The 14,535-nt window shown below is 43.1% G+C and overlaps 1 protein-coding gene across 1 annotated transcript in view; it reads left to right on the top strand.

Moving 5' to 3' along the window:
- Nucleotides 1–13,758, top strand: part of LOC122808700 (CD209 antigen-like protein E) — a 1,430,102-nt gene extending 1,416,344 nt beyond the window's left edge. The window contains exon 4 of the mRNA XM_044079686.1: nt 13,342–13,758. Within this exon, the coding sequence (XP_043935621.1) occupies nt 13,342–13,465 (124 nt within the window). The 3' untranslated portion in view covers nt 13,466–13,758. The remainder of the gene's footprint in view (nt 1–13,341) is intronic.
- The last annotated feature ends 777 nt before the right edge of the window (nt 13,759–14,535 follow it).

Raw genomic sequence — 14,535 nt, 5'->3', positions numbered from 1 at the left:
TATTATTGCTACACTGCTATAGTGTCACCCTGCGCATCAGCACCATGTTAGCCTGTCCCTCTGTCAATAATGCAGATGACAGGAGGCGGCACAGGTATCATCATATGCACAGGGTGTTTAGTTGTTTGCCAGAGCCTGACAATGACCCATCCAATCGACATGTCTGTGTGTGTGTGTGTGTGTGTGTGTGTGTGTGTGTGTGTGTGTGTGTGTGTGTGTGTGGGACAACCGTACAGCATGGGCCAATGTTGATGTAATGTGTGTGTGTATGTATGAGCCCTGGTTGTTTGCTTAATGTGTGTGTGTCTGCATGCACACAGTTCCACCATGTGGCTGCCATATACAGTGGTTTGTGGGGCAGCCACAGACTATACCTGCTAGGCTGTACAGATCACTGTCTCTGGCCATGGACACAGTACCTGTGCCTGGCAGGGGTGCTACAGGCAGTATTGGGTACCGACCCTGACTGGGTACTGTCATCAGAAGCAGAGGCATGATGACTGGACCCATGTCCCTGCTGAGACTAGCCAGAGCCATGTGCACGTGGTCTACTGGGATGGTCAATGGACAGGCCAGCACCAGCATTGCTGGGGCTGGTACTGCCACTACGGGAGCGGCTGTGAACTGTGGGCCATCCGCGACCACTGCCAGCTGTTGCCATTGCTGGCATGCATCCACGTCGGCGTTGCAACCATCCCGCACGGTTCTGGCTCAGGGAAGACATGTTGTGGAGGGCATCTATTGTCTCCCCTCAACATCTATCAATGACCTCGGTGTATGTCCGGATGGCACCGGCAAGGTCACAGATGCTTTCATTGATAGCGGTGTAATGTGCCCTCTGCGCCCTAAGTCCCTGCCTGGTGTACTTTTCCATTCGAGCCTGAGCCTGCATTACAGCTCAGAACATATTGGTCATTGTAAGACCTGTGAGGGCATGCCTGCCAGGGGCAATATGGCCAGTGGTGCTCTGCCGAGAACCCCCTGGACCTCTGCTTATGTATTACTGTTCCAGGTCTACAGCTATGGCTGCTGTGAGGGGATGCAAGTGCCATGGGTACCACACTCTCCTGGTCAATGTCAACTGTGTGCTGCCCCTTGCCTATGGGCATTGGTGGTGAGGGATGTAATGGTAGTATGAGTGTGTGTATAGATGGGGTTGAATGCTGTGTACTGTCGATTGGTGGACCAATGACAGACCCTGTCATATCACCCTGTGCCAAAATACCTGTGTCATCATCACCACTATCCATGGCAGTGGCTTCAGGTCACCTGCTGCTTTCGCCAACCCCTAACTCAGCACATGTGAGAGGAAGACAGGAAACACACTTTACAGTCTGCTCATGCACACATGCACACATGCACATGGGCACACAGGCACAAGGGCACAAAAGGCACACAGGTAAACATGCACATGGGCACACATGCACACGGGCACGCATGCACACATGCTCACGGGCACACATGCACAGGGGCACACGGGCACACATGCACACAGGCACATAGGCACACAGGCACACAGGTACACATGCACACTCCTCGCTACAGCAGATACACACACACAACAGCAATCCAAAACATACTCAATAGTGGTTGAAGGTGGGTGACAGTATCACAAGTCAAACAGTAACACCACACGTTTCAGCATGCAGACTACGTGTTGATCAAGTCCATGCAGTGTGAGTGTAGACAGCCACAGTTAATGACAGTGTACGTGGCTGTGGTGCATGTGTGTATATGTTCAGGGATTGCCTACACCCTGGAACACAATGTGTACAAGGACATGACATTTCTGTGCAAGTATTATAGGCTCTGCAATGTCCTGTGCACCATCACTCACAGGTATACATACCATGGCTGCATGTGTTATCTGTGTGTCACATGGATTTCCATGTCTGATTTCAGTGTCTGTAGCAGGTAATTGTGGACACAGGTGTAGCACATGCATGCCATGTACACATACTTGATGAGTGGTGCATGTGTACGCGATGGCATACCAATCCTGGGCATGGCCATTTTAACTGTATGTGGTGTAGTACCATTAGCCATCATCATCATGCATCATGTGGTCACTCAAGTCCACTTAAGTGTGCTAGTCCACTGCCTAGCATGCTGTACCTGAACCGCAGTGCCATGGCTAAGTTCACAATTACACAGCCATGTTGCACAAGGGTGAGTGAGGTGCCCAATAGGGAGCATTGCCTAACATGACTGCGTTATGTGTTGAAGAGTGTTGCACAGCCCCATGCTAGGCCCCTACCCCTCAGGTATAATATGTGTGGTGTGTGGATGACATGTGGGATACGGAGGTGTGACCTGGCAGCGGGTGTCCGGTTACAACATGTGTAGTATGTGGAGGTGTACTGCGTATGACAAACGTGTTCTGTTGTGTACATGTATGTCAACTATGCCTATCCAATGTGCAGTACAGTGTTGCCACATTAGTGTCTGATGCTCTGTGCATTGCATGTGATTGAGGCTGCTACTGACTTTACTGAGGTGTTTAACGTCTCACAGCAAACATGCATAGCATGCATTATGCGTAGGTGTGTTATGTGTACATGGCCCACACCTCACCTATGACATGCAAATTCCAATACCAACTTTAAAGTGTTAACACACTCACCAGCATGTGTTGTCTGTCCTGCTGTCACACCAGAGGGACCTACAAGAATATGAGACAGTTTGTCAGTGGCCACAACTGTGGCATTGATACTGTGAGTGTGCTACACTACAGTAGAGCAACAGGCATAGGTGTACAGATATTATTCACAATATCAATACTGCACACAATAGGCAGCACTACTGCTTAACACAGTACACATCCCACATATGGATAATCTAACAATACCGGTAACAGTAGTCTACAGATAGGGCATGTTACCTGCACGCTCCATGTCACCATGCCGGGTGGCTCCAGCCTCCATGATGACACATGTGTGATGTTGTTGCTGCTGTAGGCCAGGAGCCACCACACTTAGTAACTGTTCCTCCACTCTGGTGAGGGGGGGTGTATGGCCACCCCACCACCTGTGGCAAGCTGTTGTCTATGGATATCAGATGCACGCCGCCAGACATGTCTAGTTAAATCACTGCAGTGATGGCGTACCTGCTCATATGTTTGGTTATGTATGCCTATGTCATTTACCTGACGAACAAGATCTTGCCACAGTGCAGTATGCTCCTGCTGGTGCTGGCTGGCCCTGGAAAACAGCAGGGTATAGTGCTGAACCAGGCTGTGGTGGATTTCCTGTTCCTCTGCGGCTGTGTAGGAGGGATTCCTTGGATGTGCCATCAGCCTGGAAAACAAGTAAACGATATGTGTGAGCAGGTCATGTGGCACACTTAATGTTATACAGTACAGATATCTACCATATTTAGCATCTATTCATCTGTCAGAGGAAACACACATTCAATACCACATATATGTGCTCAGCCCACAACTGGCTGACATTGCCTGACACACTCCATATGACAAACCAGTATACACCAGTACTCAGCACAGTGTTTGGGATACAATGCACAGCCTTGCCACGGGGGGTACATATCATGCTAATGCAGGATTACGTATGGCATCCATTGCAATGAATGTGAAGTACAGTTACAGTATAACCAGTAACCCACCCTAGTCATTGATGCCATACCCCTACCTAACATATGTGCACAGTTGTTAATATAGCTGGCATACTGCTGTAACAGAGTACACATGTTGCTAGGTACACATGCATACCCTGCAACACACATGTGATTGTGGACATGGTACAGGCATCATTACACACACATCACACATTCATACGACACACAAATGTATGCTGACACAGATGAGCAGTCCCTGTGTACTGTGTGCCCCTACTTACAGATACCTGTGCCTGAGGTATGTAATCTGTGCAGACTACAGGTAACACACAGGACAGTGTTACCAGGGTATGTGAACATACACCATACTGTGCTGTCAATATATATCTGTATATGTCTATATAGCTCTATATATATCTGTAGATGTATACATCTATATATCTATACATATCTATGTCTGTATATCTATATATCTATATCTATATATATATATATAAATATATATATCTACATATATATATATATATAAATACATACACAAACATATATTTATATATATATATATATATATATATATATATATATATATATATATATATATATATACGCATACTTGTATACATCCATTGCTGTACATATCCATGAACATATAGGCACATATACTGGCCACCTTTCATGGTGGGAATATCAATTTTGAAACAGTTGTGAGACATACAATTATGTCATAATATTGCACAGTGTTGTGCAGAATGCATTTTGCTGTCCTTAGGCCGTATAGCTGTAGCAGACCTCACTGGCTGTAACTCAGTCCCACACCATTTAACCACCACATGACATATACCCACACTGCTTCCTGTTTACAATGGCACACACTACAACCTACATAGATATGTGCACATAGCAACGTTCAAATACATATATATTTCCAGCCTTCACTAACAGTTGCAGTATGTCCCTTGCCCTATGCACATCTGCATATACATATAGATACAGACTGCTACCACATATGCAGGGTTCACAGTATGTAGAGTATCCTTCAGATACATCGGTCGGATGCCGGCAAATACATCTCTGTTACATACCTTACCTTTGTATTTCTCACCTCTGTCTGTTGTACCTGTTGCCGTATTTCTTTTTTGGGTTGGTTATTGTCTCCAACTGCCTCTGTTTTTTTTTTCAGGTTGGTGTCTCCAACTGCCTCTGTTTTTTTTTTCTGGTTGGTGTCTCCAGCTGCCTCTGTTTGTTTGTTTGTTTGTTGGTCTATCTGTCTCTCTCTCTCTCTCTCTCTCTCTCGCTGCGTTTGCTGCAATGATATTATTGCATGTGTGGACAGCAGGTACAGGCTGCTTTTCTAGGTATCTGCACATGTGCATGTGATGGCCTCTGCACCAATTGTTTCCCACCATTTCGTAACTGCATGCAGCCTGCTGTGTGGTAATTGCAGTTCTCACTGTGATTTCAGGACACTGCTATAAAATGATAGGTTAGGTAGGCATAGGCCTTTCAGTTATGCAGGGTGGGGACCATGCTTGTTTGCTGTGGACACTGTTGTGTCAGTCAGAAGCTTGGTATATGTCTCATATCTGAAGCTGGGTTGTAGCCAGTGAAATGCATGTTGTACTGAAACCTGACTGTTGCTTCTTACAGTACACTCTTCTCAGTGTGTAGATTTACTCACACCTCCTAACGCTAACACTGGCTACATGGGAGTTTGTACTTTCTTTTGGATTAGGGAATTAACTGGCATACCACAGTAGTTATTGCAATGTATTCCTATGGCTTTCCTATTTCCCCTTTACATTCACTCCTTGTAATGCATGTTATATTTCTTTATTTCAATGGATTCCTTTGGCTTTCCTATTTTCCCTTTACATTCACTCCTTGTAATGCATGTTATATTTCTTTCAGCACCAAGTTGTTGCATATCTGCTGTAGTTTAGTGGTACATCATGCAGACTGGTGAATCCAAGGTGTGGGGTTTGGGACTGACAAGGGTATTTTATTTTGTTGCTAAGCAGTACCAGGACCTTGTCATACAGAATGACTAAAGCACCTTTAAGCAGCTGTGAGCGGGTTTGCTTGGGTTTGCGTGACGGTTAGCGATGTTAAGCCACGCTTAGCTTAGCTTATTGTATTTTAGCTATACTAAGCTAAGCTTAGCTTAGCTCATTTTATGTTAGCAATACTGAGCTAAGCTTGGTGTAGCTTATTATATCTTAGCAATGCTAAGCTGAGCACACACATGCGCACACTGGTGCAAACCCGCTTGCTACTGTTTACGTGTGCTCACTCACGCTAACCCCTGCACTCATTTCTTTGACAGAGAAGTAAATGGGGAGATAGGAATGTGGTGATAAAAGGGGCACAGAGAGGGTTGGACAGTAGGGAAACCAGCTCAGGTTGTACAGGATGGGTGCGGAGAAGGTCCATAGCTGCCCATTTCTTTACCAGCAACAGCTGTGCATATGCAATACATTAGGAGGGATATTTTAAACCTTCCTCCCCTGAGAGAGGGATGAGGACAACTAAGTATGTTGTAGTACCAGTTATGAATATCAGGCACATGCACTGTTTGTGAACTGCTATACTGTCATTAGTACATTATTCACTTCTGAACAGTTTGTGGTATGTTTGTGTTGACATTAGCACAGTCTGCTCAAGACAACTGGACATTTTCACTGCTGTGTATGCCTACCTACACCCTTGGTTGTGCCTGACTACACGGGTATATAGTACCTTTGGGTAGGGGTGCAGAACCGCTGGATTCATCATTTATTATCGTGTGATGTTTATCTTGCTGAATATACAGCGTTGCTGTGTACCTGTAAGTCTATAGAGGCTAGTAATCTGTCTGAGAAGCTCCCACCTGTGGACATATCCAGATGGTTGATAGAGGTGTATATTTGAACAGCCTCAGGGAAAGGTACATATCAGTGGGATGCACCTGTGATATATGTCAGATATTTTGCAGTTGCGACTTTGGGGGATTCTGAGCATATGTATTACTACACCTTGTCTGACATGCCAGCAGTGTCTACTCTCACTTATTGACATTTATCATTATTAAGTGGGATTCCCCACCTTTCTGCCTACGGTTACTACATTTCACAGGGAGTCTGAGGGGCACAGCTAACATTTTTTGCAAATCAGGGACATCTCTGTAAACCAGTCACAGTTGGGATGTCTGCTCTCTGACCTATTCAGATATGCCAGTGTTCATCCTGCTCTGATACTGTGTGGGGTTTGTAAGGTGCTACTGTAATATTATTCCCTACTAGCATGGCTGGTTCTCTTTTCACAGTCATGTCATGCAATTCCACAACACTTGCTGGTAAAGGGCCACAGAACATGATTTGTGTTATGCCATTCCTAATATCCCTTTACATTTACTCATTGTAATGCATGATGTATTTCTTTCTGCAGCAAGTCATTGCATATCTGCTGTGGTATAGTGGTACTTCATGCAGACTGGTGAGACCAAGATTTGGGGTTTGAAACTCACAGGTGTATTTTATTTTGCTGCTGAGCAATACCAGGGCCCTGTCATACAGATTGACTATGGCACTTTTAAGCAGTTATAAGCGGGTGTGCGCGGGTTTGCGTGATGCTTAGCTAAGCGCACACATGTGCAGTCTTGCTTAATCCTGCTTACTACTGCTTAAAAGTGCTTACTCCCACTAACCCCCGCTGTAATTTCTTTTAAGGAAAAGAAAATGGGGAGATAGGAAAGTGGTGAAAAAGGGGGCACAGAGAGGGAAAGACAGTAGGAAAACAAGCTCAGGATGTGCAGGAAGGGTGTAGGGAAGGCCCATAGCTGCCCATTTCTTAAATAGCAACAGCTGTACATATGTTGAAAATTTGGAGTGAGATTTGGAACCTTCCACCCCTGAGAGAGGGGTAAGGACAACATAGTCTGTTGCACTGCCAATTAAAATTATCGGTATACATGTCCTATGGACATGTGTGCAAAATGGGAAGCGATGTATGGGGCATAATTTTTTTTCGGGTACAGATTGCCCTTTCTTTTTTTTTTTTTCAGGTGAGAGTGGTAAGTGAGGTAGGGGAAGTAGGTATATTTGGTGATGTAGGTTGGGGAGGTAAACAGACAAGACAAACAAGATGCATACAGGGGCGGAATTTGACACATGGGGTGGGTGAACACAACTGACGGGGAAGGTAGTTTGGAAATCTCAAGCCCATGAGCCCACAGATGATAACAGTGGAACTGAGATCCCCACCCATGGGCAGTCACCACTGCACTTTCACAGCCCCAGGGGTGGCTGTGCTGGGGGCTGAGTAGGAAGGGCAGGATCACCCATTAGACGCGCCACTCTCGCCTCAAGCTGGCGTAAGGGATCAGCGACTGAACGCTGGATCTCCCTACGCACCACAGCCCGGATGCTACAAAGGGTGACGGGTGGCCCTTCTCTGCCCACACTTGCACAGGGGGGGACAAGCCCCATCCTCTGCAGCACTTCCACCCGAAGGTGGCACAGGACCAATGGAGGAGGGGAGCCTGGGCTGGGCACCAGAGCCACTGGTGCCAGGTGCACTCGCCAACTGAGGAGGGACAGGTGGGTCCGCTGGGACCGGCCTTTCCATACGTTCTGTGATTAGGTGTGTTTAATTATAGCATAAACAACAGCATTCCAGATTAGTTGTGACAGCATGCAGTAATATTCCTATTAACCCAACACACCACGGTTCCAACAGTTGAACAGCAAGCATAACACATGTATATATTGAACAACAGTGGCTATTCCAAACGCATGCAGGGATGATTGATAGCAACAGGCCACAATGAACGTGGTGTTTGAACAGGGCACATGCATCAACATGAATGCAAATATTTATAGAACAATAGGACATATGTCCCAACAAATATTAAAGATTACACATACCCATTGAGGTGTGGAATTGCATGGTTTATGCACAAACAGTAGGGTGTAGAAAAAACCTCTGTTAACATCTTATAAACACTTTTTTTACTCTACACTACATTCCTAGTGACTACAGGTCTACATTCCCTACATGTATCATTACATTTGCCACCATGCATTAGGTTGTGTAGTGGGTTTGGCTAGTTCAATCTACACTTGACATATATCTCACATACTAACTGTCCAGGATGCAGATGTTACTTCTACATATTTCATGGTTGCATTTAGAATTCTTTATCTACATATCTGGATGTTTTTCACATGACATTTTCACTTCAATTTGTACAGACCCTGCATTTATTGAAGCACACTTAAATTTCTGGGAAACATATTAGCATGCTACTCATATGCCAGATTTACTTATGCATGCCATACAGTAACTGACTGTTGAGGACTGTATTTATACTTCACAGCTACTAGCACTTCCATCACCCACTTTAGATGGGACTGCAGAACTCTGGGTTGCCAGCACTTTCTAACACAGTACTATTTGTATAATGCAAGGGTACAACAACATTTCAAACTAAGTGGAACAGACACACTCTGGGTTTTACACCTTTATTAATGGCATTACACACTTTTCCACAGGCTCACTCCTTTATTTGATTTAAGAGTGTATATGGCAAACATGTTCAAGACATTTTATACCTTTATTAATAGGTTAGCACACTGTTTTTTCAGGCTCACTCACTTATTTTATATGACAGTGCCTGCAGAGATATTATTCCAGACATTTGTTACCTTTCTTACTGGGTTACTACACTCTTTTTCTGCCTCTCTAACATTTTTATCTGACAGTACATGCAGAGAACTTATTCAGTCCATTTTATGGCTGTATTTTTGGACCACAGAACTTTCTTTCATGCACTCTCCCATATTTTATATAACAATACATGCAGAACAATCACTAACCTACCTGGTGGTGCAGCCTTAGCAGCCTATCAGCATAGGCTTGCTGATTCGTAACACGGTCACCTGCAGCTGTAAAGTTAATGAAGGGATATTGAGACATACTTATCCGTTATACATACTCCATTATCAATTCTTACATATTGCATTCCATGGCTACATACTCAGTTGTGGGGCATCCCGCATCCCATGGGCCTCCTGTATCCACTGGTTTAGGCAGTCCTGCTTTCATCTCTTCAGGTCCGCATGGTAGTGACGGACCTGCTCACCAGTCCGAGGAACGCCTGTGGCACTGATGATGTCACGAGCTAACCGGTTCCAAGCCTCAGCCTTGTACTCCGTCCCTTGAAACTGGCCCTGCAGGAGTCTTGACTCATGACAGTGGACAAGGAGCCAAACCATGTATTTGGACTCCTCGATGTTCCATCTCTGCGCTCGGAAGCGCGTTCCATCTCCAACACCAGACATTCTGACCGCAGATGTGAGCTACAATCAGTTATGGCGTGTATTCCCGCCTGTGGGGCTTAAATATGCCTCATTTCCCACACTTTTATGTGATTGGCCATTTTGTAAAATTCTCGGCTGTCTGCAGACATGCTTAGTAATGGTTTAACTATCATTCGTAGGTATATGAATGTTAACAGTGTATATTTCCCATAAGTTGTCATGGCTTAGTGGTTATGTACTTTGCTTCTGATGTACAGAGTCCTGGGTTCGAAACTTGTCATTCATTTTATTTTCATACTGTCCAGCCAGGCTATGGGGTGTGGCTGCATTTAAGAAACTTTGCTCTACGTTGCTCCTCGGTGCCCTATGGTGCCCTGGTTGGAGCGGCGCTCATGCCCGTGCAAACACATTGCACTGGGTAAAGCGCTTTTAAGCTTTGGGCAACTCTATTGCGCTGGGTAAAGTGCTTTTAAGCTTTGGGCAACTCTATTGCACTGGGTAAAGTGCATTTAAGCTTTGGGCAACTCTATTGCGCTGGGTAAAGTGCTATGCCACTATGGGCAACTCTGTTTAGCTGGGTTAAGCACTTTTAAACTATGGGCACCTGCGTTTAGCTGTGTAGGACATTGCTTAACAGCAGGCTATTATATATCTGGGTCCTTTGAAAATATTTATTTTGTTCACTGATACATTGGCCATGTCACTGCTCTTAATATACTTTTAATCATATATGTCTGGTATTATTTCAAATACTGATTGGAAACATAAATAAAAACGGGAGTGGTGGGACTCAAACCGTGAATGCTTTCTCTCTGTGCTTATGCTCTACCATTACACTATTACTGTTTGGATTAATTTGCATAAGTAGTTCTTATATGCTCTCCAATGTCACAATTGCTAACTGTGGTTAAGCAATGGGCACACAAGCGCAAATACGGGCAGTTATTTTGTGGATTTAAATAAATATGATTGCTATTTTACATTTTATAACTGTGATGGGGTTTACATTGTCAGGGAGTGTGGTGTTGGGTGCAGGTACATTTGAGTGGACTCGCTCTTGTCTGTTGACATTTTGCTTTTTAAATCCTTGCAGGGGTGTGGACTTTTAGACTGCTCGGCAGTCGGACATGCCCCCTGCTTGCCTACTCAGTCCGTGTAAGAGTTATGGATGAGCCAGCGTGCCCTCTTGAATATTCATGGCATGCTGACGTCATACCATTACACTGCAGCCTCCGAGTAAGACTTATTAAGCCTTACACGGAAGATTAGTGAATCCGGGTGTCTGCTATTCCATATTTTTTGTCACATCCCTGTTCCTCCATCTCACACCTTGCTAAAGAAAACTGGTTATATTCTTAGTCAATGTGTGTGTGTGTGTGTGTGTGTGTGTGTGTGTGTGTGTGTGTGTGTGTGTGTGTTTGTGTGTGTGGAGGGGGGACAAACTAAGGGGAGTTTTCATGCTTGTTATATTAGTTCCTATGGCACAGCAGGGTTAGGAATTCTATTCTGAGGCAAGTTTGTTCAGGCTTTTACTATAAGCCATTTGGTAGCTTTTCTTCTGCACTTGTTTCCAGCTTAGGCAAGGCTGGAATGTGTGATCTTTAATGTACAGACCCCGTGGGGAGCATGTTGGTATTTTATTTCTCTCCTTAGGCACCTGAAATCTTGGCACACTGTACACCATACATGCTTGGCTTTATGAGTGATATATAAATGCATCTCCCCTGAGAAGCTTTGGAGTTTGGTCCTGCTAGTCTGGAGAATCTCTAGTTTTCAGTTGATGGACAAGCTCTCTGTGATGTTGAGTGAGAAGAGTGTGGAGTTATGTGGTTGCTTGATCTGGCAATAGACTGCCAGAGGCACAGGGACCTGGCAGGCTACAAATCCTTGTAGGAAAGGTGGACTCACCCCAAAATGGCCTTTTGGCTCCATCTATACCTTTAATACATGAATGAATGATCCCCATTATATAGTTGGGTTCAGAAACTACATTTCTAGTAGATATAGCTATATCTGAGTTGGTAGAGTTAATACATTCTGGGTTTTCAGGCTATATCAAGTATTAAGTAAGGCTGAGAAGGTAGCCATGGTAATGTACTCTGGTATAGAGCCTGACTATTGGGGGTAGCAACTCAGCATAGATGTACCTGACTAGATATTTCTCATGGTCAAAAATTTAAGGTATGTCCATATATACTAGAAAAAGTAATCATGTTTCTTCATTATAGGTATTGTGCCCCAGATGTCAATGTTAGGAAGGAATTTCTTGCCAATTTAATTTGTTATGGTTGCCGGGTAACTCACTCATTACCATTGCATAAGTCTGGGGAACTACCTATCGATACCTGACCTATGGAAGAGATTGGCTGGAATGCTGTCTGAGTTTTTTAGTTCTACCATTCCATGTTCCAAGGAATTTTTCATGACACTCCTATATGGCTCCTGGGGTTGCGCCAAGGTTATGAATGGCACAATTGGTAGTTTTGACTAGAGCATATATTGCCATGCACTAGAAGAAATTCAGGATTTGCATTTCCTAGACATTTGTAGATCGTTATTTAGCAAGGGGAGGAATGTGTCGTATTAAGATAATTTCAATGAGTTTGCTGGAGATGGTAGTTTGGAGGGCTGCTGGCCTGTATTTTTCTACAGGACAATACTGGGCCAACTTTACCTAGTAGGGTTAATTCAGATATGGTGGTGGCTGGCTTATGGATGTATTGTTCTAGCACTGACATGCTTCTTTAAGATGAGATTTTGTGTGTTTCTATGATGTGTCATTTGGTTTTGATGAGTACTAGGTACTTCCTTATTATAGCGGCCCCTGCAATGCAGTTATATTATAAATGCATATTAGTTCACGTTCTCTTATTCTGTCAATGTTTCAAGTTAATAGTGTTAATATTCTGTAAGTCCATCATTATTTCTGGATTTGTCCTGCATTTTGGCTGTACTGAGTACCAAACTGAAGTTGCAGTTTAAAATGAGTTACTGTACTTGGCAACTGAAAATACTGAATAAATATTCTGCAAAAGAAAACAGTGACCAAATGTGATGATTAATCACCATGTTTATGAGGTGTTAAGGACCTCATGCTTATGTAATGATCAGTTACTTGTTCTGTTTATCATTGGAATGTTATTTGCAATAAATTTGTTGCTGACATAAAAATAGGAAAGAAGCAGTATTGACAAATGTATCACAAACAGCAACAAGGTCTGCCATCTGTTTATTGCCTTAATCATCAAGCCTTAACACAGATGCTACAAAACAGTAAATTGAATCATCAAATCACAGAATGTACAATTTAAGTAAGTACAATAGCAGTAAAGTATTTAGACTGAGTTCATCACATATAACAAGTAAGTTAAGACTGTTCATCTGCATTTTTTTGCATTGAATTCAGGTATACTTCTATATGCCTGCATTTTGTAATTTAATAATTATTGTATTTCTCTGATTACATTTACAGATTTAATAAATATTGTTCTAGACCAGGCTGTGTCGCCATCTGGTCAAATGGTGTGTATAGTCATGCATGCTCTCAGCCAGAGCAATGGATTTGTGAAAAGGCAAGCACACAAATACAGATGTAATGGGTTTTGGCAACCTTGAAGAAGACACCTTTTTGTTTGTTTGTTTGTTTGTTTGTTTGTTTGTTTGTTTGCTCAGAATGATAAAATACAAATACCCTTTTTGAAAATATGTAATAAAAAACACTGTAACCATATTTTAAAATCACACAACATCTATATGTAAAGTAACAACTGCACTGCAATCTTTGTATTGGTACAATGATTTCTGCTAATCAAGTTTTGCCCATAACAATATTTCATTACTGTTCACTGTTTATGACTATATACAGAAATAAAAATCAACTGAATCTTGATTAGTTATCATGGATTATTGTAGGTATCAAATACGTGTGACTCATAGCAAGAAGCATGTTTTGGATTGTGACAATGTAACTTTTAACTGAAGAAACTTTATGTTTAAAAAATATAATTTAAATCCCAGCAGCAAGTCTTTCCATGTGTACACTAATTTATCCATATGCATTCTAATACACATGCCAGCGACAGATATGTGCCTACATTTTACAAGTGATATGGTGTAAAGTGATAAGATATGACTAGCTCTCTGACCAACTGCTGTATTTGTTGTCTGAGGTGTAGGTAGCTATTTTTGTGCCCAGAGCTGTTGCCAATGTAATTTTTTTTCATCTTTTAAACTTTTATGCCATGCACAGAATTCAAAACAGCTGCAGTTCTTACCAAAATGAGATCATGGCCCCTAACACTTTGCATTCTGGGCAGTTGCCCCTTTCATCCCCACCCCATCTGCACTTCTTCAAGCTGATATAGAGAGACTTAACTGCATACTAAAAGCATAATTCAGGTACTCCATCATGTTCATATATGATTCACAGCAGTATGCTACTCTCCGCCTCTGTCAAGATGAATACTCCGACAGTCACCACAATGATACATGGCTGGGCAAATCAAGATAAGTCAGTTATTTTCCAAATTCAGATCAAAGCCACATTCTGACAAAAAGTAAATGTTCTGAAGCACTGCTGTCTTGTGCATATCTGACAAATAGGTACTTGTACTAAGCATAATATATGTCTATAACTGGTCCACCTTTAAATACCTAAGTACTCCTA

The sequence above is a fragment of the Protopterus annectens genome, chromosome 8.part0 (genome assembly GCF_019279795.1).
Source record: "Protopterus annectens isolate FY-2018-M chromosome 8.part0, PAN1.0, whole genome shotgun sequence".
Lineage (NCBI taxonomy): Eukaryota > Metazoa > Chordata > Ceratodontiformes > Protopteridae > Protopterus > Protopterus annectens.
The sequence above is the reverse complement of the archived record's forward strand: the minus strand, read 5'-3'. Positions and strand labels throughout refer to the sequence as shown.